The sequence below is a fragment of the Arvicola amphibius genome, chromosome 9, assembly GCF_903992535.2.
Source record: "Arvicola amphibius chromosome 9, mArvAmp1.2, whole genome shotgun sequence".
Taxonomy (NCBI): Eukaryota; Metazoa; Chordata; class Mammalia; order Rodentia; family Cricetidae; genus Arvicola; species Arvicola amphibius.
In genome coordinates, this window is record NC_052055.2 from 114,492,929 (window position 1) to 114,518,138 (window position 25,210).

General features: G+C 38.2%; 1 protein-coding gene across 12 annotated transcripts in view; it reads left to right on the plus strand.

Annotated features, from left to right (window-relative positions):
• Positions 1-25,210, plus strand: part of Pcdh15 (protocadherin related 15) — a 535,963-nt gene that overhangs the window by 464,518 nt on the left and 46,235 nt on the right. For all 12 annotated transcript variants that reach the window (XM_038341596.1, XM_038341597.1, XM_038341595.1 and 9 more), the window contains 2 exons: positions 13,091-13,306; positions 22,420-22,508. In XM_038341596.1, coding sequence (XP_038197524.1) covers positions 13,091-13,306; positions 22,420-22,508 — 305 coding nt within the window. The remainder of the gene's footprint in view (positions 1-13,090; positions 13,307-22,419; positions 22,509-25,210) is intronic.

Sequence of the window (25,210 nt, forward strand, 5' to 3'; positions counted from 1 at the left end):
TAATGCACAAAATTAAATAGAAGGAATACACCGAATTCATTTCACATGGCTGGCCAAGCTCCCTTATCAAAATCATACAAGGATTTAGCAATAAAAGAAAATGATAGGCTAATTCCCAAGATGTACATTGTTACAAAAACTCTCAATACTTGTAAACTGAATTCAACAATGCATTGTAAAGAGTCTTCCACATGACCAAGTGAATTTCCTTTCAGTGATTAAATGGTGCTTCAATACAGAAAAACAATTAATGTATTACAAAATTTTAATAAACTCGGGGGCATAAATCACATGATCATCTCAGTAGATGAAGAAAAAAGCTTTTAATAAAAAAGTCCAGAATACCTCCATGATAAAAACCTGGAATAAATCAAGAATAAAAGGAACATACATCAACATAGTAAATGCTGTTTATAGAAAATCTATAGCCAACATAATACTGAATCGGGAAAAAATTAATGCACTGGCATTAAAATTAGGAATGAGATAAGACTATCTGCTTCCTACATAAAGTCCTTGAAATCTTAGCTAGAAAAATGAGAAGTAAAAATATTTCTGCTTGTGGACAATTTGATCTGGTACATAAAGACCCTAAAGATTCTGCCATTCAACACTTAGAACCAAAAAACACCTTCAACAACGTAGCAGAAAACATAATCACTATACCATATTTATAATATCATAGTAAGAAACTTATTTTCTATACACCAACAATGAATATGCTGAGAAAACGGACAAAAAAACCTATCCTATTCATAATAGCTTCAAAACTGTAAAATGTAGGAATAAGCCTAGCCAAGGAAGGGAAGACTTCTGAAGAAACAAATTTTTTTCAATAAATAAATTGAAGAAGGCTACAGAAAGTGGAAACATCTGCCAGGCTCAACCAGTGCAACTGATGTTTGTGGAAATTGCTGTATTACCAAACATAATCTATAGCATCAAAGCAATTCCCATCAATATTATAATGGAATTCTTCAAAGAAATAGGGAAAACATCCGCTGAAATGCATGTGTACACAAAGGCCAAAGAAAGTAAAGCTCTCCTGAACTAAAAGATCAGTGTTGGGCTTATGACAATACCTGATTTCATGTCACACGGTGAAGTCAAAGTACCAAAGAGTAATAATGGTGCAGAAATGGATGTACAGATCAATAGAACGAGACGGTGTTCACAGAAGGAAACACACACAGTAACAGACTCCTGATCAGGTTTTGTTTCTCTGGTTGGTTGGTTTGTTTTGTTTGCTTCGGTTTGGTTTTTCAAGACAGGGTTTCCCTGTGTAACTTTGGAGCCCATCCTGGAACTCACTTTGTAGACCAGGCTGGCCTTGAACTCACAGAAATCCACTTTTCTCTGCCTCCCGAGTGCTGGGATTAAAGGCGTGCGCCCCCACCGCCCAGGTACCTGATCGTTTTTTAAAGATGACACACGTGTGTTGTAGAAAAGGCAACCTCTTCAAATGGTGCTAGAGAAATTGAATACCCATATGTAGAAAAAATGAGATTAGATCTGTACATTTGCTTTATACAAAAATCATTCAAGTGTATTAAGCACCTTAATGTTAGAAAGTCTAACAGTATAGGGGAATATTTCTGAAATATATAAAGACTAGAAAGATGAATATCAAAAAGAATGAAAAAACAGTTTCTAGAATGGACTAATGAACAAGATATTCACAAAGAATTAAATACAAATGTACACTAAGCATGGGGGGGATAATTCAACACTCTTATCTACAAATTAAAATTACATTTTGCCCTGTCAGAATGGCACTCACAAAAAAAAAAAAAATTGACAACCCATGCTGGTGTGTATGCAAGAGAGGGATTCATTCACTCCGCTGACAAGAATATTAGCACACCCCTCAATTTTAGCCAACCAGGGGAAAACTGAAATTATGTCATTTGCTCAACAATAGATGTAACTAAAGGTGATTATACTAAACAAAGTGGCAAAGACATATGTTGAGTATTTACTCTCATTTAAGGATCCAGAATAAAAAGTAAAACCATACACACACCCCCACACACACACACACGTGCACACAAATAAACACACTGTGTAGTAAAAGAGAAAGATGTAGAAATGGGAGGGCATGGGGGTTAATATTGTCAAAGTCCTTGACTTATTTGTACTTTAAAGAATTGTTTGCAAAGTAGATGCAGGAATAGCTATGCACAATGAATATTTGCCAAAAAAAAAAACCTTCAGAATTTGATGATTCTAACTTATGCTTACCCCAAAGTTCAATCCCATAAAAGGGGAGATCCAAATCAAGCACGTGTTATTCTGACCCACACAAACCATGGCACATTTATAAGCGTACATATGCATACATATATACCTACATATATGTACATGCATAGAAAAACAAAACGTGGGCACAAATGCCCACACACAAACACATGCACTCATGTACTCATACACAGGCACACATACACAAATACTTTATTGCTTGTTTTGTCTCAGTGATCAAAAGATTATGATTGTCTCATAATTTGGTAAAAAATGGTAAAATGGATAAATTTTAACAGAAAAGCTCTTTCTCATCTATATTTATCTTCTGTTTGTTACACATGGATTTTTTTCTCATTCCCAGTCATTTTCTGATTAAACCAAGAAGTTTTATCAGTGTATGCTGAATATGGCTAAGAATCCTCAAATTTCAGGTAGTATATTTTCTGCCAATCAAAGACTATTTCATAGTTTTTTCAGTTTTAACAGCTGTTACCTCTTAGAAAATACCAGTTTGTACCCCAAAAATATAAAATCCATTGTGACAAAAAAAATGTCGATATATATTTGTAACCATATGCATTTACATATTCATACATACAAATGCCAGAAGGGAGAAAGGAATGGTAGGAAGGAGGGAGAGAAGGACACACACACACACAGAGAGAGAGAGAGAGAGAGAGACAGAAAGACAGAGAGAGAGAGACAGAGACAGACAGACAGAGAGAGACAGAGAGAGAGAGAGGAGAGAGAGAGAGAGAGAGAGAGAGAGAGAGAGAGAGAGAGAGAGAGGAGAAGACTCTGAAATATGACCAATTTAAATGAAGGACATTTTGAATAGCCCCTGGTTTGGATAAATGTGGTCTTTATATTAAAATGTTGCAAACTGTGCAATCCAAAGAGACAGATTTTAGTGTCCTATGTGCAGACAGTCCCACTCCAACCTGCAGATTAGAACTTCCTTACAATTAGTGCCACTTTCATGACACTAAAGGCTTCTTTTGGTTATCATTAGCTTCAGAGCAACAATTTAGATTCATCATGCTTTGAAGGTTCACACTGCATTTCCAAACTAAAAGGTTTAGAAATTGAATTCTATTTGTCTAGATGTGTTCTTTTTTTCTGCAAAAGCCATGGTAAATGAGTTTTTCTTTATGTAATAAGATGCTCTTTTGTGATATTTAATTTAATTGATAGGCAATAAATATCAAGAGAGTGAATTCACAAAAAAAAATCAACTTTCAGACTGAATATTCAAACACCTTGTTGTTCTGTTTACTTGATTTTCTATTAAATTTAGGAGCTGAAACATAAGAAGTCTTCTTATTTTTGATTCTTATTCAAATTTACAGCCAATATTGTTTTGTTTGGTTTTTTTGTTTGTTTATTTGTCTTTGAGATGGGATCTCTCTATGTAGTCTTGGCTGTCCCAGAACTCACAGGATGTAGATCTGGCCTCAAACTCAGAGATCCTCCTGCCTTGGCCTCTTTGATGTTAGGATTAAAGACTATCTTTTAATGGTAACTATACTTTCAAATATATACCTGTACATGTGTGTGTTTAAGAGAAAAATGTTCTATACATTACTAGGATAAAAATTTGCCAACAATGGAAATATATTCTGTTTAATAGTAGGAAGTGAAGCTGTTTGATTTGCATTTGTAAATGTTCCAGTATCTGTTTGTTGTTATTTTGCTTTAAACTTGGTTATCATTTATTTAACTCTACAATTACCTAATGTGAACTTATTACTAGGTGTTATTAGTGTCCCAGTGTGGCCACTTTTTATTAAATGCTTGTGAAAAAATCTAGCACTGATTTTTTTTCCTATTTAAATCATTTCTTCCTTTTCTTTATAGTTTTTGCAAAAATTTTTGAATAGGCCTGGAAATAGATCAATCTCCTTGGTATTTCTTTATCCATGTTTAATCAGAAGCTGAGCACATTGGCCGTAAGGACTTTGAAAAGAAAGTTTCTTCATGTTTTCTAAAAATACAAGAGTAAAGTTAAAGTATTACTCAGAAGCCAATTCTCTGTTCTTTTTTGCCTCGAATAATCACAGTTTGACACCCACACCAGTGGGTGGATGTGAGGCATGAGTTTTGGGCCCTACATTCTAAATCACCTTCACTCTGTCCCGGGAAAAGCAAGATTTCTGTGCTACTAACGGCTGAAATGGGTCTAATTGAGAAGCTGAAGTTAAGCCTCATTATTGGACTTTAATAGGTTTGGAATTTCTTAGGACATTACTAATTATTTTACTAATATTTCTGCATCCGTGGTATTCATTTAGGCAACAGAGGGGAACAGTTACTAAAGCTATTAGAAAATTAATGTCTCACCTATTCCCTGCATGATAGAGGCAATTATTTGGTGGTTGTCTCTTAATGTTGGGCACCTGTACACATTAAAAATTCCAGATGAGGTCTTAGCAACGTGTAAGTGGTTGTTTGCATCTGAGTTTTCATTATAAAATATAATTAAAGCAAGTAGAATTGTAATATCCAAGTTTGGCTTCTTTCCAAGCAACTCCAGACATAACTTTTTGCCAACAGAAAAAATAAAAATAAATCAGGCTAACCTCTTCCTCTTGGTTACTATTTCATGAACCAGGTATAACCTTTTTAGTAGAAAGAAACAGATTAAGTAATAGTGTGGGAGGTCCTTCTGTCTGTGTGTTGCTTTTCTTGGTTAATGAATAAACAAACTGCCTTGACTGTTGATAGGGCAGAGTTTAGTTAGGGCGGGAAGATGGAACTGAATGCTGGAAGAAAGAGGGGCGGAGTCAGAGAGACACCATGGATCCGTGGCCGGAGCTAGATGTGCTGAAATTTTGCTGGTAGGACACAACCTTGTGATGATATACAGATTAATAGAAATGAGTTAAACTAAGATGTAAGATTTAGCCAATAAGAAGCTAGAGCTAATAGACCAAGCAGTGATTTAATGAATACAGTTTCTGTGTTATTATTTCAGGGCTGGGGGGCCGGGACAAACAAACGGCTCCTTCCCTTGCAACAAAGTAACATTGTATTAACTCTTTAAGGAAATATGATTCATGTAGAATTTTTTGATGAGTTAGTTTTAGTTATTAAGTATTAATTTAGCCAAGGTTAGTGGCTGTTCTCTTTTTAATACCAAATAAATGATTAAACAGTTTTATGGCTTTTATTTATATGTTTGTACCTTTTTGAAAATATCTATGAATTTTCTATTTTGAAAATAATATAGATATTTTGGAAATATCTAAATTTTCAATTTTAAGAGAGTAGTCTTTTAGTATTTGTAACAGTTCATATTTTTAAAAATATCAATTATAATGAGATTTTTATGGAATTGTTTATTTTCCATTTCTGAAAGAGATTTTTGGCTTCAACTACTTTCCATTCTTTATATGACTTTAAAACATCATTAATTTGTAGGCAGAGACAACTCATTCATTTCCAGGTTGCCCAGACCTGAAATAATTGCACAGAAACTGTATTAATTAAAACACTGCTTTGCAAATAGCTTAAGTGTATTTCTAGCTAGGTCTTATAAATTAAATTAACCCATTTCTATTAATCTATTGCCATGAGGTTGTGGCCAACCAGTAAGGTTCTGTCTGGCATCTCATCTGTCTCCTGCTGTGGCTACATGGCTTCTCTCTAATTCCACCTTCTCTCTCTCTCTCTCTCTCTCTCTCTCTCTCTCTCTCTCTCTCTTTCTCCATATATAAAATATATATATTTTAACAACCTGGCTATATTCTGCCCTTCTATAGGCCAAAGTAGCTTCTTTTATTAAGCATTGGTAGTAAAATATATCCACAGCATAGAGAGGGGAATTCCACATCATTAATTAGCGGGGACTTTGTGGCACATTCCTTGAATTCCAGCCCTCAAGAGGCAGAGGTGGAGGTGGGAGAGTCTCTATGAACTTAGGCCAGCCTGATCTACATAGTGAGTTCCAGGACAGCCAGAGCTAGCTAGTAAGACCCTGTCTTGGAAAAAATATAAAAAGAAATAGATATAGTTAATATTTGTTTCATTATATGAGTCTTATTCAAATTTTTAAAGTCTTCCTAGTTATGGATTTAACTGTTCTTTTATCTTAACATCCTCTTACTGTTTTGTTTCTTTCTTTAGATTTTTTTTTTTACTTAAAATTTTAATCTCTCTTGAACCCTGATTTGCTAGAATTATGTAAGGTGTATTTTGAGGTGAGATTTTTGGAAAAAGCTCACTCAGTCAGAATCCCACACCATGCTTCATCAAACATCGTTGATCTTAAATCCCCAGACTGTGGTTTGCCCACCAATTCAAGCAAAGTCCAGGGCCATTGGACCTTACAACTTCGATTATTTTCTCTTGCCTTGAGCAAAGTGTGTGACGAGGGGCTACAACCTTACATGGAGCATGCATTTGATTATGGAATCCCAGGGATAATTTGGCCCACTGCAATGGGTATTAGGGTTCAAGATGATCAAGTCTCACTGCAGTTTTGAGGTGATGGCAGAACGTGTCTGGAGAAAAGATAAGAATATTCTTCCATTTACAGTGAGATTCCTACTTCCTGGGAAAGGCGTACTATTAAATTCTCTTCCATAAGCACGCCTTGCTACCTGCTCTCCCAGGCACTCAAATAAGGGAGGAAGGGAGGAAAGAGGAGGACAGCTAAGCAGAAACCATTAAGATTAAAGTTTTGCATTCTTAGCCAAAATTGTTGGTACACATCTATAATTATAGAACTTGAGACTGGGCCATGAGGATGGCAAGTCCAATGACTGTCTAGAGCCCACAATGAGACACTATAAAAAAAACTGAATAAAATAAAATATCAAGTAAATGATAAGATTTATACAATATATTGCTGGGTTTTTTTTCTTATCCATTCTGACATTTATAACTAAGGAATTTCACGCAAGGTAAATTCTTTCTCCTGGGACAGGGTCATTAGCAATTTTTACCCATCAGCAGATTCACTTAGGCTATATTCCTGGTTCCTAGAGGCCTGGGTCATAAGCGATTTTTACATATCAGCAGATTCACTAGAGCTGTATCCCTGGCTCCTAGATAGCCATCTTTGCACTACATCTTTATATGCAGAAGTGGATAAAGGAGATCCTAGAACCTCCTATAAGGCTCCACCCTCATGCACCAATCACTATTCAAAAGGCCAGCTTCCATACACCATATTATCGGGATATTTTTAACAGCCTTGGAAAAGGCATTTGCACTTCATTTGTGGCGTGTAGGTTTATTATTTTCTTTCCATCTCCTTATTGCATCCAGGAAAAATTCTTAGGGTGGTTTATGTCTCATTTTCTGTTCTTTTCAGTGAGTTTTGAAATCCTGGTATTTTGACATGTTGGATAGAGTGGACTTAGAGTGAGACCCACCCTGCTGTGCTACCGGACACCTGTGTGGTTATCAATAGGTTTACTGATCCCTCTGGCCTTCATCATTGTCCTGTGAAACAACGGTAGACTGTGAGTGGGCCTGTGTACATGGGGTGTCACACAGCGCTGGAAACGGAATGGCGGACAGATGAGAGTTGACTGTGAATTGCGCACCAGTGTTATTGACGCAGAAGCCCTGCAAGAACACAGGCTGGGAGATCTGAGCCTGAGCTCCACTTGAAGCCAACTTGGAATAGTTACTCTCCCTGGAGAGGCTCAGGTCTTACTGCGTTTGGAGAATGAAATGGAGGGAAGGAATTCTATTAAGACACGGTAGAGAACCGAACCGTAGCGCTGTGGCTAGCATCAGAGTAAAAGTTTCACTTTGTCTTAATAGAAAAGACTAATATGTTTTTATAGTTTTAGGAGGAAAAGGTTAAAATGACAGGGAGGTGATAGCATGATCCCTATGCGGAGCACTGGGGGAGGCTCAGATCCTTGTGAATGTGCCTTCGATGGGAGAAGCAGGTCAGCTGCATCTCTAAGATTCCCAGAGCTGACAGATGGCACCAGTAAAGACATTTTGCTTCTAAGGTGAACAGCTGAGAAATGTCACACTTGATATCCTGAAATTTCATGTAAATTAGAATGTGTGCATCTCTAGAGGAGACTGGAGAAGACACACACATTGACAAGTGGGCTGAATTATTGATGTGAGACGTTACTGTTTACAGAGAAGATTTTCTAAATGGAGCAAGAGCACAGTTAGGAGCTCAGGTTGAGAGCTTATGGTCACACTGGCTTTCCTGGTTGTTTAAATTCTCTATCTTCAGTCTTAAGTCATCAGGCATAAACTTATGGCTCAATTGATCCAAGGAATAAAGGTGAGATGCGCGCAGTGTGACTTTGACAGAGCAGAAGTGGATGGAATTTCCAAACCTAATGTCTCAAGGAAGAGGGCAAATGGGAAAATTCTCTAGCAGAAGAGGTTTCAGATGTAATGAGTGCACTGTGGTCAGAAATGCACACATTGAAGTTTTATCTTCCTGAGACAGAGCGTTTCCCCAAGGGACACTGCCTCTGTGAGATTTAACACTAGAGCAACTCTCAGGCAGCTCACTGATCAAGGAGAGTCACTAGCCTGAGAACGAAAGATAAATTGCCAAGTATGCCATCTACATGAAAACTGCACTTTGAAAGAAGGAATAAGTTGGAGAGGAAGGCTGAGAACTACATACCAATGTCCTTGCATACAGTAATAAAGGGAGAGTGTTTTCTCTGTGTAAGTGTGTGGGTTTCAGCGAAGGTAGAAGGTTTGTAAGACTGGGTCAATGGGATCAGGAAACAATAAAGGAAAACTAGAGAACACAAATGAAATGAAAGGTGAATATTAAAACCAAGTGCATGCACCCTGACCTCAATAAGAAAGAAGTTATTAAGAGATTACTTTCTTAGAGGAGCTATAATCATACGTGTCCAAGATGAAGAATCAAAATATAGTTCTTGAGTGCTTAGATTTCTGTATTCTTGCTGTTACAATATGAATTTAACAGCTCTCATAGCAAGTATTTCTAGTGGCCATGACGTCCTTGGTCATTATCTATGATTTCACAAACATCATTTTCAGCACATCATAGTCATATAACACAGCATATATACATAATATATAATATATGCTTATAATAATATTTTCTGGACATAAGTCATCTCATTGATGGATAAAAGATACAAGTTAAAAGTGACTTTGAAGTCCCCTACGATATAAAACATAATGTAAGAGTAAGGAAGCAAATTAAATGTAAAGGCATTGAAAGCAGAAAGCGAAAAGTTATGATGCACTCAACACTGAGGTGTTTTGCTGCCTGTGTACCTTTTAACCCAGACTTCAAACTGTGCTCTGAATCTTGTTACTGGCACTTTGGATATGAGTCCGTATGTATTTAACATGCCAATTTTATCATTTACTTCATGAGAGCACTTGGTTCTTGTCTGTAGGGCATGTACTATATGAGCCATCTGATTTACATCTCTTAGAGAAACTACGATCCTAAATGGAACTTGAGCATGCTGTGTGTTGGTCCCAAGTTCATCAGCCACTGGAATTTTCCACTCTTGCTCTGTAGTTAACCAGCATTCAACTCTACACACTTGCTAGAGAGGAGAGAGTTCCCAAAATTCACACATTCCTGACAGCTGTTCTGTGAGCGTCTCCAGAAGTGAGATCCTTGAGATAGACCACCGAGAACGGTGAGCCTTGAAAGAGAAAATAAAAGAGGGCTGTCATTGCACAACATACAGAAATAGAGCTCAGGAGCCTCAAAGGTCTAGCAAACCTGAATTTTAGAAACTGTGCCTCATTTTTTTACATTTTTTGGACCACTATGCAAAATTATAATACCAAATGCTATTTTTGAGTTTTATATTAAACGATCATTTGCTTCAGAAAAAGCTTACAACAAAAAGCACTTCAGTCATTTATTATGAAATATGACAATGTTATAGTTTTCATAATTTAACAAATTAGAACACAAAACAATTTTTTGAAATGGGAAGTTAGTCAATAGGAACTGTGTGAGTTAGCTTAATGTACCAAGCAACCGCTATGTTTGTGCAGTAACTGTCTCTCCTCTCTACATATCATTGTGGTGTTAGCATTTATCTTAAAATTGAACATGATTGAACCTCGTAGCATAAAAATTGGTGAAAGAGTTGAGTCGTAAAGTAGAACTTGTGCTGATCCTACAAATACAAATTTAAAAATGGGCAAACCTAAGCAATGATGCAGCCAGGTGATGCTTTCCCTGAGGGAGTTGGGTGTGACAGGGAGTTGGGTGTGGCAGGGAGTTGGGTGTGACAGGGAGATGGGTGTGACAGGGAATTGGGTGTGACAGGGAGATGGGTGTGACAGGGAGATGGGTGTGACAGGGAGTTGGGTGTGATGAGGGAGATGGGTGTGACGGGGAGATGGGTGTGACAGGGAGTTGGGTGTGACAGGGAGTTGGGTGTGACAGGGAGTTGGGTGTGGCAGGGAGATGGGTGTGACAGGGAGATGGGTGTGACAGGGAGATGGGTGTGACAGGGAATTGGGTGTGACAGAGAGATGGGTGTGACAGAGAGATGGGTGTGACAGGGAGATGGGTGTGACAGGGAGATGGGTGTGACAGGGAGTTGGGTGTGACAGGGAGTTGGGTGTGACGAGGGGGATGGGTGTGACAGGGAGATGGGTGTGACAGGGAGATGGGTGTGACAGGGAGTTGGGTGTGACAGGGAATTGGGTGTGACGGGGATATGGGTGTGACAGGGAGATGGGTGTGACAGGGAATTGGGTGTGACGAGGGGGATGGGTATAACTGAGGCATCCGTGAAGACATAAAGAGCTGTGGTGTTTTGACTCTTAATACAAATAGTCTCACATATATGCATATTTTTCAAGATTTTATTGCTCTGTACATTCATAATTTGGAATGCTTTAGGCATGAGTATTACATCTCAAAGTTTGCACTAGCAATAAAATATTTCTTAAAAGAGGAATCTTAATGCTAACCCAAGAGGTAAAGGTTGTATGTATCATATCTTTTTTGTGTATGTCTCTGTGTGTACTGTGTGCATGTGTTTGCATATATGTAGTTATACATGTGCATACGTGTTTGCATGCGTACGTGGAAGCCAGAAGACAACCTGAAATGTTGTTTCTTGGGTGTCATTCATCTTGAGATGATGTCTCACTAGCCTGGAGCTCACCAAGAAGGCTAGACTGGCTGGCCAGTGAACCCCAAGTACTATAGTGTCTCCACCTCCCCAATGCCAAGATTATACATGCATGCCACCAAGCCCACACTTCTTTTATGTGATATATGGGAATCAAATTCAGGTCCTCACACTTGCAATGCAGTTGCTTTACTGACTGAACCATCTTCACAGCCCCTTGTCAAGGCTCTTTGATCTGACCTTAGTAACAAATTACTCATAGAATGGAGATGTACATCTCATGTTAGTTGGTTTAGATTCTGAGTTTTAGTTGTGGATACATTTTTATTTAATTTCTTATGCTATCTTTTGTTGGATGAATAAAATCACCAAGGTTTAAAGTTTTAAAGGGTTAACATTAAATACTCCTACTTTCTTTCTCCCCTGAAAGAGAATGGAAAGCTCACAGAAGTCTCATCCTTGGAACTCTAATGCCCAAACGCAGCTCTGTCAATCATCAGACCGCACGAGAAAATGAGCCGAAACAGCAAGCTTTCCCGCTTCTCAATGCGGGATTTTAGCAACTGTAGTTTTGCTGTTGCTGTGGGGGCTAAAATGATGGGGAAAAGTAAGAAGGAAGGGTTTGCTTTGGTTCACAGTTTGATGATAAAGCCCATCATGGCCTTCTGGGACGCCATGGGGACAGAAGCATAAGGCAGTTGGACACTTTGCATATGCAGTCGAAAAGCAGACAGAGATGAATCCTGCTGTCTACATGACTTCCTCCATGTTTTCTATTTTGTTCAGTTTGAGCTACTAACCTAGGGCACTGTACTGCCCACATTTAGGGGGAACTTTTCCTCCTCTATTAAACTTAACTGGCAGTGTCTCCATAGTCACACCCATAGACTTGTCTCCTAGGTAACTCTAAACCAGTCGAGTTGGTAATCAGAATTAACGGTGACAGCAGCTTAGACAAATCATGATTTTTTTTATCTTGAGTTGAAATACCTGTGTTATTTACTCTAACTTCCCATGCTGTGTTGATGTGCCTATTTTGAAATATTTTGCGAGTTTGAAATATATATAAAACTTGAAGTTAAGTCAAGTGTATACTATACCTTACTGTATGTGAGCTGTTATTTATTATTGTCACTGTCTATATGCCAACACTGCCACTCATGTGATTAGAATCCTGGTTCTTTTGCTGCCTTAACCTCATTTTAAATTCTCGATAATCATATATGGCTAATTTCTGCTTTGTTGATCAGACATGCTGGGATGGTTTCTATCAGCACCCAGAACATTTTATTAGGCATCCCTAATCTATAAAATCAGAACAGTAGCTTCCTCAGCATTATTTTTTACTATTTAAAATACTTTAATATGGGTCTCAGAGTTTTAATGCAAATTTAAAATGCCTAAATATGTCATGTCTTCACTATGTGACGGTGCTCTGCAGGTGACCCATAGATCCCACCATGCCTTTGGTCCGGATGCATAGCCTAAACATGAACTCACCCTGACAGATATATATATAATTTGATTGATTAGCTCCTCATCTTTTGTAACAACTGTCCCGGAGCCAGGATCTTTCTGATGAGAACTATTTGTTATGTAGATGTATCTTCTGCCTGTGCACAATGATATTCAGAGAAACGGAATTTTAGGAGAAATGCGCTGTTCTGTTGCACAAGTAACCTTGGAAGTGGAAACAAGATTTCCAGTTGCAAGCTTTTACTCACTTCTCACTGACGATTTTTCATCTGGTTTTACCCTCCTAGGCTACTGACAGGGACACCGGGAACTATAGTGCCATGGCCTACAGGCTCATCATACCGCCCATTAAAGAGGGCAAAGAGGGATTTGTGGTGGAAACATACACTGGACTCATCAAGACAGCCATGCTGTTCCACAATATGAGGAGATCCTACTTCAAGTTTCAAGTGATCGCAACTGACGACTACGGGAAGGGGTTGAGTGGGAAAGCTGACGTGCTGGTAAGCGCATGACTGAGAGGCATGAGATGCTAGCCCGGGGCAAGTGTTTTAGCTATTTGTACTTTTAATAGTACTTTGAAATAGACTCTCTAAAATGTAAATGTCATTAAATTTTTATCAAGATATTTGGCCTTTGTAATTAAAAAACAGAAAAAAATTGTGGTAACGTGTTCTAATATGCATGATTTTCCTTTTATAACAGAATCTCGAATGATGGTAGAAATGATGCTTCACTAAGTTACATGTGTTTATGTAAAATAGTATTCCTGTCATTTCTTCTCTCAGGCTGAATACAGCTTCAGGGGCAGATCATCTCAAGGGCAATTGGATTCTAACTTTAACCAAAATATCTAACATCAAAGTGCACATCTCTTCCAACTTGGGCATGAAGGTTGTTTGGATTTTTCTCTGAAAAAAAAAACTAACAGTTATAAGAAGAATGATTATTAACATTTATCATATCAAGAAAAAAATCAAGTAAAATCCATCTATCCCCTTGTGTGTCCGAGTATACTGCACATCTTGTTCAGCTCTCATTTAGTTAACTTTGACCTACATGTAAACATCAGGGATAAAATGTTTTATTCTTAGGTGGTAGAGAGCCCTAGTCATCATACATAAATTGTTGTATGGTGACAATACTCTCCTTCAAAACAAAAGGCTTCGTTGTAGTAAAATCAGGTCAATATTAGCCAAGAAGTTTTTACATATAGGATATTATGGGTGACATAGATTTTTTATCAAATATAGGTCTATATACCTTATATAAGATAATGTACATTTATCCCTTCTTGTTATTTAAGAAAAGTACAATATGAGGCTTAAAAATAAGGTCAGTGGCTGGGCGGCCGTGGCGCACGCCTTTAATCCCAGCACTCGGGAGGCAGAGGCAGGCGGATCTCTGTAAGTTCGAGACCAGCCTGGTCTACAAGAGCTAGTTCCAGGACAGGCTCCAAAGCTACAGAGAAACCCTGTCTCGAAAAACCAAAAAAATAAAAATAAAAATAAGGTCAGTGTACTAAATATAAATAAGTTGTTATAAGATAAGCACAAGTAAATATAAATAACCATTTTGTATAAAGTAAATAGGACTAAATAGTGCAACGTGAATGATGTGAAGTTAATATTTTGTTAGAAATTCAAAGTAATTGAATAGAAATTATAAACCATATGCTTAAATCATATGTATTTACTCTTACTTTATTAAATATGTATTTATAAAGAAAAATTAATCTAAAAGAAATCACAATGTGATATATATATACACATATAATTCTGTTACCAAAAATGATTTTTTTATAGTAATGCATGCAATCTTTTCAGTTAAGAGAAAGGCCAAATAAAGCCTGGAGGCAGAGGGTGTGATAATGACAGATGCCAAAACCACAATGAAGCTAGGCTGAGTAAGTAAGAGATGCTTATTCCCTCAATCTACGGAGCAAGAGAGGGAGTATGGAGGATGTGTGGGGTAAGAGAAGCCAGAGGTTTATGTGAGACTTGGAAACCACGTGAAATACCCTGGAACTGTGTGCCAACGCAGTGGGTAGACACTGACAATGATTAACAAGAAAAGAAGGTAATGGTCTTCACATTAGATAAGGCGTTTTTTACTCTATTCCTCTATTTCTTTCTGTTGCTTTCTCAAGGGAGGGCTTTAGTTCATTTGGAGTCTTCACCGACTCTCTTTGGTATGTTCTTCATGCTACCCACTGACAGTGTGGTCTTTATGCTACCCACGTGTGGTCACTTCTCATTCTTTTTTTTTTTTTTTTTTTTTTTTTTTTTTTTTTTTTTTTTTTTTTTTGGTTTTTTGAGACAGGATTTCCCTGTAGTTTCTAGAGCCTGTCCTGGAGCTAGCTCTTGTAGACCAGGCTGGCCTCAAACTCAGAGATCCGCCTGCCTCTGCCTCCCTAGTGCTGGGATTAAAGGCGTGCGCCACCACCGCCCGGCTCACTTCTCATTCTTTACTGCTTCCTCAGAGTCCATTCTCTGCCCTTGCGATTCCTCCTCTATGCCTTAAGGAAGTTTAGTTAGCTTGGTTCCTTATTTCCAGATCTCCTGACTTATTTTTGGCAATCTCTTCCATTTTTTTAAATGGGATTATTCTTCCCGTGTTCCGCACTCACACTTCCTTGAGCTCCATCCCTCAATGATGCTGTCCTCCACGATGATTCATCATTTAGAGCCGTGGTTACCTGTGCTGTTGCCCCTATACTATACGTCTATTCCAAACCCCCCACCCTTAATCACAATATCAGATGTATCCAGACAAACTCAGCACTCTTCTTCCTAGCAAGACATTCAATCCACGTAATTGAATTGCTTCCTTCTCATACATTCTCTTATGAGAAACCTACATGTTCCCCATGCTTAATTACCAAATACATCAAGCTTCATCAATTTAAATAAATGTCCCATGATATAAAACCTAAGTTCCTTTCCTTATGAATTCCTTCCTCGTGATCTCCATGGAAATAAAGTCAGAGTATTTGCTACATTGATTCCCAGGCCCATAGAGGCTGAAAGGTCCCTATTTTCAGTTTACATGCTGGGAACACAGAGAAGGGGACAAAATGCCCTAGTCTAAGAAGGTAGAAGCATCAGAATTGGGAAGGCTAACAATGCAGCACCAGGCCCTGAGAATCCTAGGAGTGTTACAGGAGTAAGTGTCCGTGTGCAGAGTTAATGCAGAGAAGGTATTTGTCCATAAAAGCATGTCTACTTGGAAAAGAATACCAGAAAGAGAGACTTTTTTCATTTTGTGCTTTATTTTATCTGGGTCCCCAAGCAACTTTACAGCAAGCTCATTGTCAGGGCAGGTGGACTCCACGAGGTTGTTACATCTCCCCACCCTCAATGGTAAACCCTGACAGGTGCTTTCCCCATTCTGCACTCAGTAGAGCAGCCAGTCAATATGCAACCGTAACACCATTCTCTCTGCATTGTACACCTTTAAGAAAGCCACAGAACTCTGGCTCTCCTTCTACTAGATCGATGCCCGTGCTGACAGTATCTGAGGCAATGCACACAAATCTATGCTTACTTTCACCGCCTTTGGTTGGCTTACCACATCACTCCTAACTTCTTGCTTTCTTTTCTTGGTTTATTTCATTCTCATCTGGTAGCATTTTTACTTCACAAGGATCTGTCAAAGTGTTCTCTTTATTGTCTACTCTCACTGACTCGGCAAGGTTTTTGGTTCCATAACTTTGAAACATCATCCATGTAGTAAAAATGCTCAAACCTCAGAGTTTACCCCTGAATACCAGACACTACCTATCTACCTACCTACCTACCTATCTACACACCTTCTATCTTTTCAACAATCACCTATCTAACTATCAAAGACAACATCTTTAAACATTTTGTATGATGAATTAATATAGTAATAATAATATGTAGTCGTCTCAAGAAAAACATGATTCAATTTGAACTACGCAGGTTTTCATAGAATAGATATTTTTATTTGAAGGAACAACTTAGAGGCAAAATATATATATTCAAGCTAAATATTCAAAAGACATTTACAAAAAAATGAATGAAGTAAGGCTTTCATTTTGAGAAAAGCAACTGGCAGCATTTGCTCCTGATGACAGACAGTACTGGAGCTTTCCAATTCAAATCACAGTACTGGAAAGCTCGTGTTCCCCGCTGTGAACTTGACAACTCCCCATTATCCAATGACTATGAGACTGTCTGATGAGATTGGTGTTCGTATTAAAAATGTTTCTCTTTCATATTGTGTAATGAAATATGTCAGTATTTGAAAAATATGAGCTAATATTATCCAAATGGCAAAGACAACATGTTGAAATGAATTCATTGAGTCGAATACAAAAGTATACTCTTGTAATTACACTTTTGGAGACGGGCGGCATGAAAATCAAAAGTTCAAGTCCAATTTCAACTACACACAGAGTTCAAACCCAGGCTGGGCTACACGAGACAGTGATCTAAAACAGAAGTAACCAAATATTAATTTGAAGTACAAACAAAAAAATCAATTAAAATACAAGAAAAAATGGATAGACTTTTATATTTGTAATCCTTGCTTCAGATTTCAAATGAAATGCAGGGTTGTAGAAACCAACACTTGAATTTTGGTGCAGTATCAAAGAAGAAAATATACAATTACCTAAAAGGCTATTAATCTACTCCTTTCATTTCATGAAAGGTGAGTTCATAGTAATGTCCAGTTGTGAATGATAGTTACAGTCCATGAGAAAAGGACAGTGTGTGCCAACATTAGTTATTGACTTCACGTAGCTGTTGTTCCCAGACCTGCTCTAGGCACAATGAGGTCTGCTTTGAGTTTGAGATGAAACCGGATTCCGAAGACTCTGTGGATAAAGTCAAATATCTCCTTGAGGTGTTTTATATTGATTGCATGTTGGGATTGTGTTAAACATGTCTTAAACTATATATTTTCTTTTTCGTTTTTCAAGACAGGGTTTCTCTGTAGCTTTGCAGCCTGTCCTGGAAAGTAGCTTTTGTAGACCAGGCTGGCCTCAAGCTCACAGAGATCCACCTGCCTCTGCCTCCTGAGTGATGGGATTAAAGGTGTGTGCCACCAACACCTGGCTCGTAAACTGTTTTTAAATACTTGATTAAAAGTATGATTAAAACAATTTTGCTAACATTTACCTTTTTAATGTGGGTACCGGAGAGTTTAAAATTGCATAGGGTCAATTATTGGTAACTTTGTGATAATTGATAATTTGGCAATGTTGAATTTCTTAGGAATAATTGGGAAGGTAAAGAAATGGCTCATAAGGAAGAAATAAAAGATCTAGTGAAACTGTCATTAGATTTTTGTAAGTCATATGCTTCTCTTTATTTTGACATTTTTATTAATTTTACTCTATCAGTCAAAGCATCTGCAACAGTGATATAAATGAACATTTATGAAATATTTAAAATCAGCCTGTAGAGACCTGTAGAGAGAAAATAAATTAAGAAATTATATAAGGATATTTTAAAATTATGATACAATAAGTTGTAAATTTCTGGAAATATTTGCACAGTGATTGCAATAGGAAATTAAGACAAGTGTTATACTCTTAATCGCTTACATGTGCTTGGTGAGATGCTGAAAACAGCAAAACTCAGGATCCAGGATTTCCTTAAAGATGGAAACATAAGTATAATGCATTATTCTCCTCATATATATAATAAAAAATTTATGCTCTGTTACACATCAGCTATTTAAAAATTTAAAATACCTGTTTAAAGCTAAGTCAGAGACAACCAATTACAGAGTTGCAGCAGCCTCAATTTATTAACTTATCAGAAATAGATATATACTTTTAATTTATTAAAAATGAATATATATTTTTTGTTCAGTGATGAGAACTGAGCCCAGGCTTCATACCTATACTTGCTTTTTTACCGATAAGATAATTGCTCTACTGATTTGAAAATTGCTAGTCCCTTGCCTATTCTAAAAATACTTTTTTTCAAAATTTGTCAAGATAATAATCTTTAAATTGTAAATGTAATACATGTGAATTCCAGAGATCTAGAACCTTACTTCCTTGACCTCTGGTGCAATCAAAATCAGCCCAAATATCACTAACAAATTAAAATCCCTTTGGGTAAGTTAATTGTCCTTATGACTGATAAGGACCCAATATAAATATCCTTAGATGGTGAATGATAGAGTTACATGTATCTCTATGGCCAAATTTAGCTTTTGAGTAAAGTTTGTCCCACACCTAGACTGCATTCTAAATATCTACTTGGAGGTAAGCTGCAGAAAACCAGAACATATTTATATACAGATAAAGTCTACAAATTCTCTGAACCCACGTACAAATAACACGGCAATGTTTCATTGCCCTCGATGAGACTCTACTGAGCATGTAGCAATGCTTAGATAGATTCATTATACAAAAGATCTTAGACATTTATGACAGTTGGAAGACCACACGTGGTGGCACACGGCTTTATTCCCAGCACTCAGGAGGCAGAGGCAGGTGGATTTCTGTGAGTTCAAGGCCAGCCTGGTCTACAAGAACTAGTTTCCAGGACAGGCTCCAAAGCTACAGAGAAACCCTGTCTCAAAAACACCAAGGAAGGAAGGAAGGAAGGAAGGAAGGAAGGAAGGAAGGAAGGAAGGAAGGAAGGAAGGAAGGAGTAGAAGAGATAGTGTAGAAAAGAAAGGAGAAGAGAGGTAAAAGGGAGGGGGAAGAATGGGGAAGGGAACATGGAGGGAGAGAGGAAAGGGAAAGGAAGGGAGAAGGGAGCAATAAGCTTTAGATCCATGCTTCTAAGATTTTTTCCCCAAGTATTTTTACTGCTAAAAGCACAAAACAATAAATCCAAGAAAATTCTGTGCATTGGGGTCCAGTTACCTACGAGTGAGAAGCAGAGTACCCTCTGCTTTTCTATGGATATATCAAACACATTCTTAATATAGACTTTGAGAAGATTTACTAGCCTCACACAGTATTAGGCTCACACTAAAGTCGAACATTTTCTGTAAACTTTTGAACTTATTTCTTTGGAAATCTAAATGACACAGCATGGCCCATGAGAGGCTTTTGACGGGGGTGTGTGCCCTCAGATTGCAGACGCCTATTAGTTCCTGTCAGCCATTCTTTTGTCTACTTTTGTTATTTAAATTTCCGGTCTGATTCCTTGAAGTTTTGTAACCCCATCTGTGAGTAACCACATAAAGGTAACTTGGAGCCAATATAAAAATTATATGGCAGCATGAATGTATTCTCTATCAGAAATTTTCTTGAGATATTTGATGCTAACGATAACCAATCCAGAGTGTCCAATTTATAGTTTTGGTGTATACGCACTAATACTGCTGTAATGGGACATGGATATGTAAAGGACTGTTCAGGATTTGACTTCATAGTCTTGTATAAATATTTAGAAGCAGTGCACCATACAATCTATGGATCCACAGAGCTCTCACTGAAACAGGATTAATTATTAAACGGTGGCTATGGCACATCCTTTGATCTCTGTCCCGGTTAGGGTTACTATTGCTGTGATGAAGCAATATGGTCGAAGGCAACTTGAAGAGTAAAGGATTTAGCTTAAAAACTAAATACTTTGAATCACAGTCCATTGAAGGAAGACAAGACAGGAACTCAAAGCCTATAGGAACCTGGAGCCAGGATCTGATGCAGAGATCATGGAGGGGTGCTGCTTACTGGCTTGCTCTTTATTTTTTTTAAATATTTATTTATTTTATTATGTAAACAATATTCTGTCTGTGTGTATGCCTGCAGGCCAGAAGAGGTCACCAGACCCCTCTACAGATGGTTGTGAGCCACCATCTCACAACCTGGGAATTGAACTCAGGACCTTTGGAAGAGCAGGCAATGCTCTTAACCTCTGAGCCATCTCTCCAGCCCCCTGGTTTGCTCTTTATGGTTTGCTCAGCCTGCTTTCTTATATCACCAGAACCACAAGACCAGGATGGCAATACCCACAATGATCAGTAGTTAATAAAATGCCCTACAGTCTTACTTACAGACAAATTTCTGGAGGCAATTCCTCAACTGAGGTTCCCTTCTCTGAGGTGATTCACGATTGTGTCAAGCTAACATAAAAACTAGCCATCACAATCACACAAGAAATATTCCAATTTTTATAGTTTTCTGTTGTTGGGAGGCACTTGTTCGTTCCCAGCTGCTCAGCCCCAAAATAATCACACAGAAACTGTATTAATTAAATCACTATTTGGCCCAGTAGCTCTAGCTTCTTATTGACTAACTCTTACATATTAACTTAACCCATTTATATTAATCTGTGTATCACCACATGGCTGTGGCTGAACAGCAAGATTACAATCGGTGTCTGTCTCTGGCGGCTCCGTGACTTCTCCCTGACTCCACCCTTCTTCCTCCCAGCATTCAGCTTAGTTTTTTCTGCCTAGCTATGTTCTGCCCTTTAATAGGTCCAAAGCAGTTTCTTCATTCATTAATGGTAATCACAGAATACAGAGGGAAATCCCACATCAGTGTTCTCATTTAAATTGGAATGATATTAATAACTACTTGGGATAGTAAATGATAAAGTTGAAGCCTGTAGAGTTCTAAAGAAAAATAAAATAGAATGTAGTCAGCATGGAGTTATTTCTTTTCTTTTATATAAGAAGAGAAGGCACTCATTGCATACTAAATGAATACAACATATACATCAACTGTTGCTAAAATGGCTCCTTTAGGCTCCACAGTAGATTTGTATGCATGCATCTATAGATTACAGTTGGCAAAATAGACAAGGAGACTGTCGGTAAGAATTCTGTGCAACTGTACGTTCTAACCTGCTTTACCTCAGAATACCAGTTGCAGTGAATAAATTACCAGCTAAGGTTGGCAAATTCTGAACAGTGCCTGTTTGTTATGCTGGGTGTTCCTTACTAATGAAATCAAGCACAACAAAAATTTCCCTCCCGTTGTCCCTGTCTTAGTGACTGTTCTCTGGCTGTGAAGAGACACCATGACCAAGGCAGCAGCTATTATATGAGGAAGCTTTTAACTGGGGGTTTGTTTACAGTTTCAGAGGTTTAGTCAATTTAGTCATAGTGGAGAACACGACAGCATGTAGGCAGACAGTGGAACAGGAGCTAAGAGGAACATCCTAATCCATAGCAGTGACATATAGGCAGGCAGGAAGCAGACAGACAAGACTGACTGACTGACTGACTGACTGACTCTGAGCCTAGCATGCCCACCACCAGTGATGTACTTCCTCCCACAAGACCACATCTCCTAATCCTTGTAATCCTTCAAACAGTTCCACTGCCTGGTGAGTAAGCATTCAAACAGGAGCTTTTAAAGGTCATTCTTATTCAAACCTCCATAGTCATCATAAACAGAGTTTTAAAAAGCAGACTCAAAGCCAAAATAATGAAATCCTCTTAGCATGTAATTTCTAGATCCATAGCAAGTACTCTCAGCAGTGGTTTATTCCTACTACCAGTAGGGAAATATGTGATTTTTTTAAAAAAAAAAAAAAAAAAAAAAAAAAACATCTGGCAATGAGTTAAAAACAAGAAACAAATTTTATAGATAATAGGGAACAGACACTATTAATATTTATAAATTTCTGTGATCAGGACTTAAATACATTCTGTTTTCACTTTTCAGGTATCAGTGGTCAATCAGCTGGATATGCAGGTCATTGTCTCCAATGTGCCACCTACGTTAGTGGAAAAGAAGATAGAAGACCTCACAGAGTAATGGATTTCGCTTCTTTATAGATCTATCTCCATAGCGCTGTCATCTTGGTCCGAATGAGACCTTTAAATGATTACAATATTCAGATGGAGTAAAGCTTGAAAAACACTTTCTTCATGCTAATTTGCTTACTCTTTTCCCAGGCTGTGGAGTGTCACGGGAAGTAGGTAAAGGTTCTGGAAATACCTTCAAGTAACAGTAGACGTTAGACTGAGGAAAGCCCAGGGTCCAGGTGCTCTGCTGCAGCAACAAAGCTTCAGAGTACAGCATGAGCAGTTCTCAGGCACGTGGTTGACTACGGGCCCTGGAATGGCCATCCAAGATCATCCAAAAAATTCAAAATCGCAGTCCCATGCAATGTACACAAAGTGTTCTTTTTCAAAACCGTATGTCCACTGATATAACTCATCTTTTTATTTAAAAAAAAATGGTATTTTACAAAGTCATTGTTGATTAGCCATTTGGTGGTTTGTTCTCCATTGTTCCATGAGGCCAGGGAAAGATTTGCGTTCAGTGGTCTGATTTGATTCCCCCAATGAGTGGGTGACGAACATAAATCCTTTAGTGCTAGCAAACACTTACCACCCGTTTTAGACAACTGAAGTAGGGAAGGAATAGCCTTTAGGTCAAGCGTAACTGAAGCCTATTCTGCTGTACTGTGGGTCATGTGCTATCACTGCCAAATGTCCAGGTTCCTATGTTAGAAGCTGTATTTCTATAGACCACTGACTGGTTCATTACTTCTGTAGAATGTTGGCTGTATCGTTCATTGCAAGGCTGCACCTTTGGGATACTTTATGTGCGTGTCCTTGGCCCTCTACCTCATTTTTTTACCACACTTCAGGACCCATGTGTGGGCCACTGGATCTCTTGGTCCCTCGGCCACAGGACCACACTGAATAAATCTCCTCTTTCTGCTTTCTACTTTATATAAATAAATAAATTATGAAAGGTGGTATTAGCTTATCAGTTTATGTGTTCTGCCTCCTTAACATTAGTTAGGTATTGACTTCATCTGTCATTTTTGATTGGTCTATATTTATTGTTTGTAATAGCCTGTACCTCAGGCTAGCCTTGAACTTTTTGTTTGTTGTTTGTTTTTTGAGAGAGTGTTTTTCAGTGTAGCTTTGGCTGTCTTGAAACTCACTCTGTAAACCAGGCTGGCCTCGAACTCACAGAGATCTGCCTGCTTCTGCCTCATGAGTGCTAGGATTAAAGGCGTGTACCACCACTGCCCAGCTAGCCTTGAACTCTTGAAGCCCCTGCTTCAGCTTCCTAGGTATTAGGTTGTATTCTGTGCCCCATACCTGTCTTACTATTATTTATTAATTCTCTAGTCTTTAATATTCTGATGGTGGCAAGGATTATCAAACTAAAATTTTCCTTTTTTGTCCTTTTTGCCTGGTGCCACTTTCTCCTTTTTACATGCAGCATGTGATGTTTGTGCCTTCAGGTGGATGGATCAGTGTCAACTCCTGCTACAAATACGATGCTCTCTCTGAAAAATAGCCCTTGTTCTAAATGCACAGAAAAATCTTCAGATAATCTGGTAGTTTACCTTCAACAATTCAACGCTGAATGAAACACAGTAGAGCCTGGCTAGCACACGCCATGTTCCCCTGCGGACTTTGTAGAGATTTCTTCAGATTTTGTGCTTTGAACATTTAATACCACGTAAACGTCCCAGGAGACATATAGCATCACAAGGCACAGCCAGAGTGGAGCTTTTTGCTTACCTGTGCAGTTCATGTGCAGATAACCTCCACGAAAATCTTAGCTGCTTCTATTTCACACCTAGGCACATGCTCTCTCATCACACCAGCTGAAAAAGGTGATGCCCTATTCCCCAACTAGCTGTTTGGTTTGTTTGATTTCTTTAAAGTGTACTCTAATGCTCTTATCTTTTATCAGCTTCTCCTTAGATTATAATCTAATGAAAGCATTAACACAGTTTAATGCCGTCATCAGTTCAGTTTTATAGGAGGCGTTTGATGCATTTTTATTGACTGGACACTTAACCCAAACACAATCATTGTGCTCTTTGCTTCATATTGAAACAAAGTGTATTACACAGAAATTAAAAGTAACAAGACAGAAGGATAATTTCATAAGCATTCATAAGATTTAATGGCATAAGTGAACCTAATGGCATGAATGGGGAATTCTGAGATCCTGCGATACATATATTATTGCAAAGGAAACTTCGGTACTAAGACTTTTCACCTGCAACAGTGTTTCTCAGCCTGAGTTCTAACATTTGTTGATAAGGGATAGTAAGGCTGGTACGGCTGATCTTGAAAGAACAAATTATGTAAGGTGATAAAAATCACGAGCACCCAGTGAGTGATGACTGGTCTGTGTAAATTGGCCCAGTAGACAAAGTCAAATGGTTCCGAGGGAGAGAGGCCAGGCTTTTGTACAGTCTTTTAGGACAACAAAGCTTTGTAACAGAGAGTAGCTTATTAATTCAGGTGGAAGTGTTTGGATACTGTTAGAGTTGTGTGGCCTCTGGCAGCCCAGTAATACTTGAAGCTGTTCTTTCTCATCTTCAAAAGGGAATGAAAACATCTTGTTGACCCTGATAGAGTTATACATTCATTGACAAGGCAGATGCATACATGCCTGGTTTCCTTTTGTCTCCATTGTGTGTGTGTGTGTGTGTGTGTAAAACAGATTTCACCATTTTTAAGTTCACAGTTGT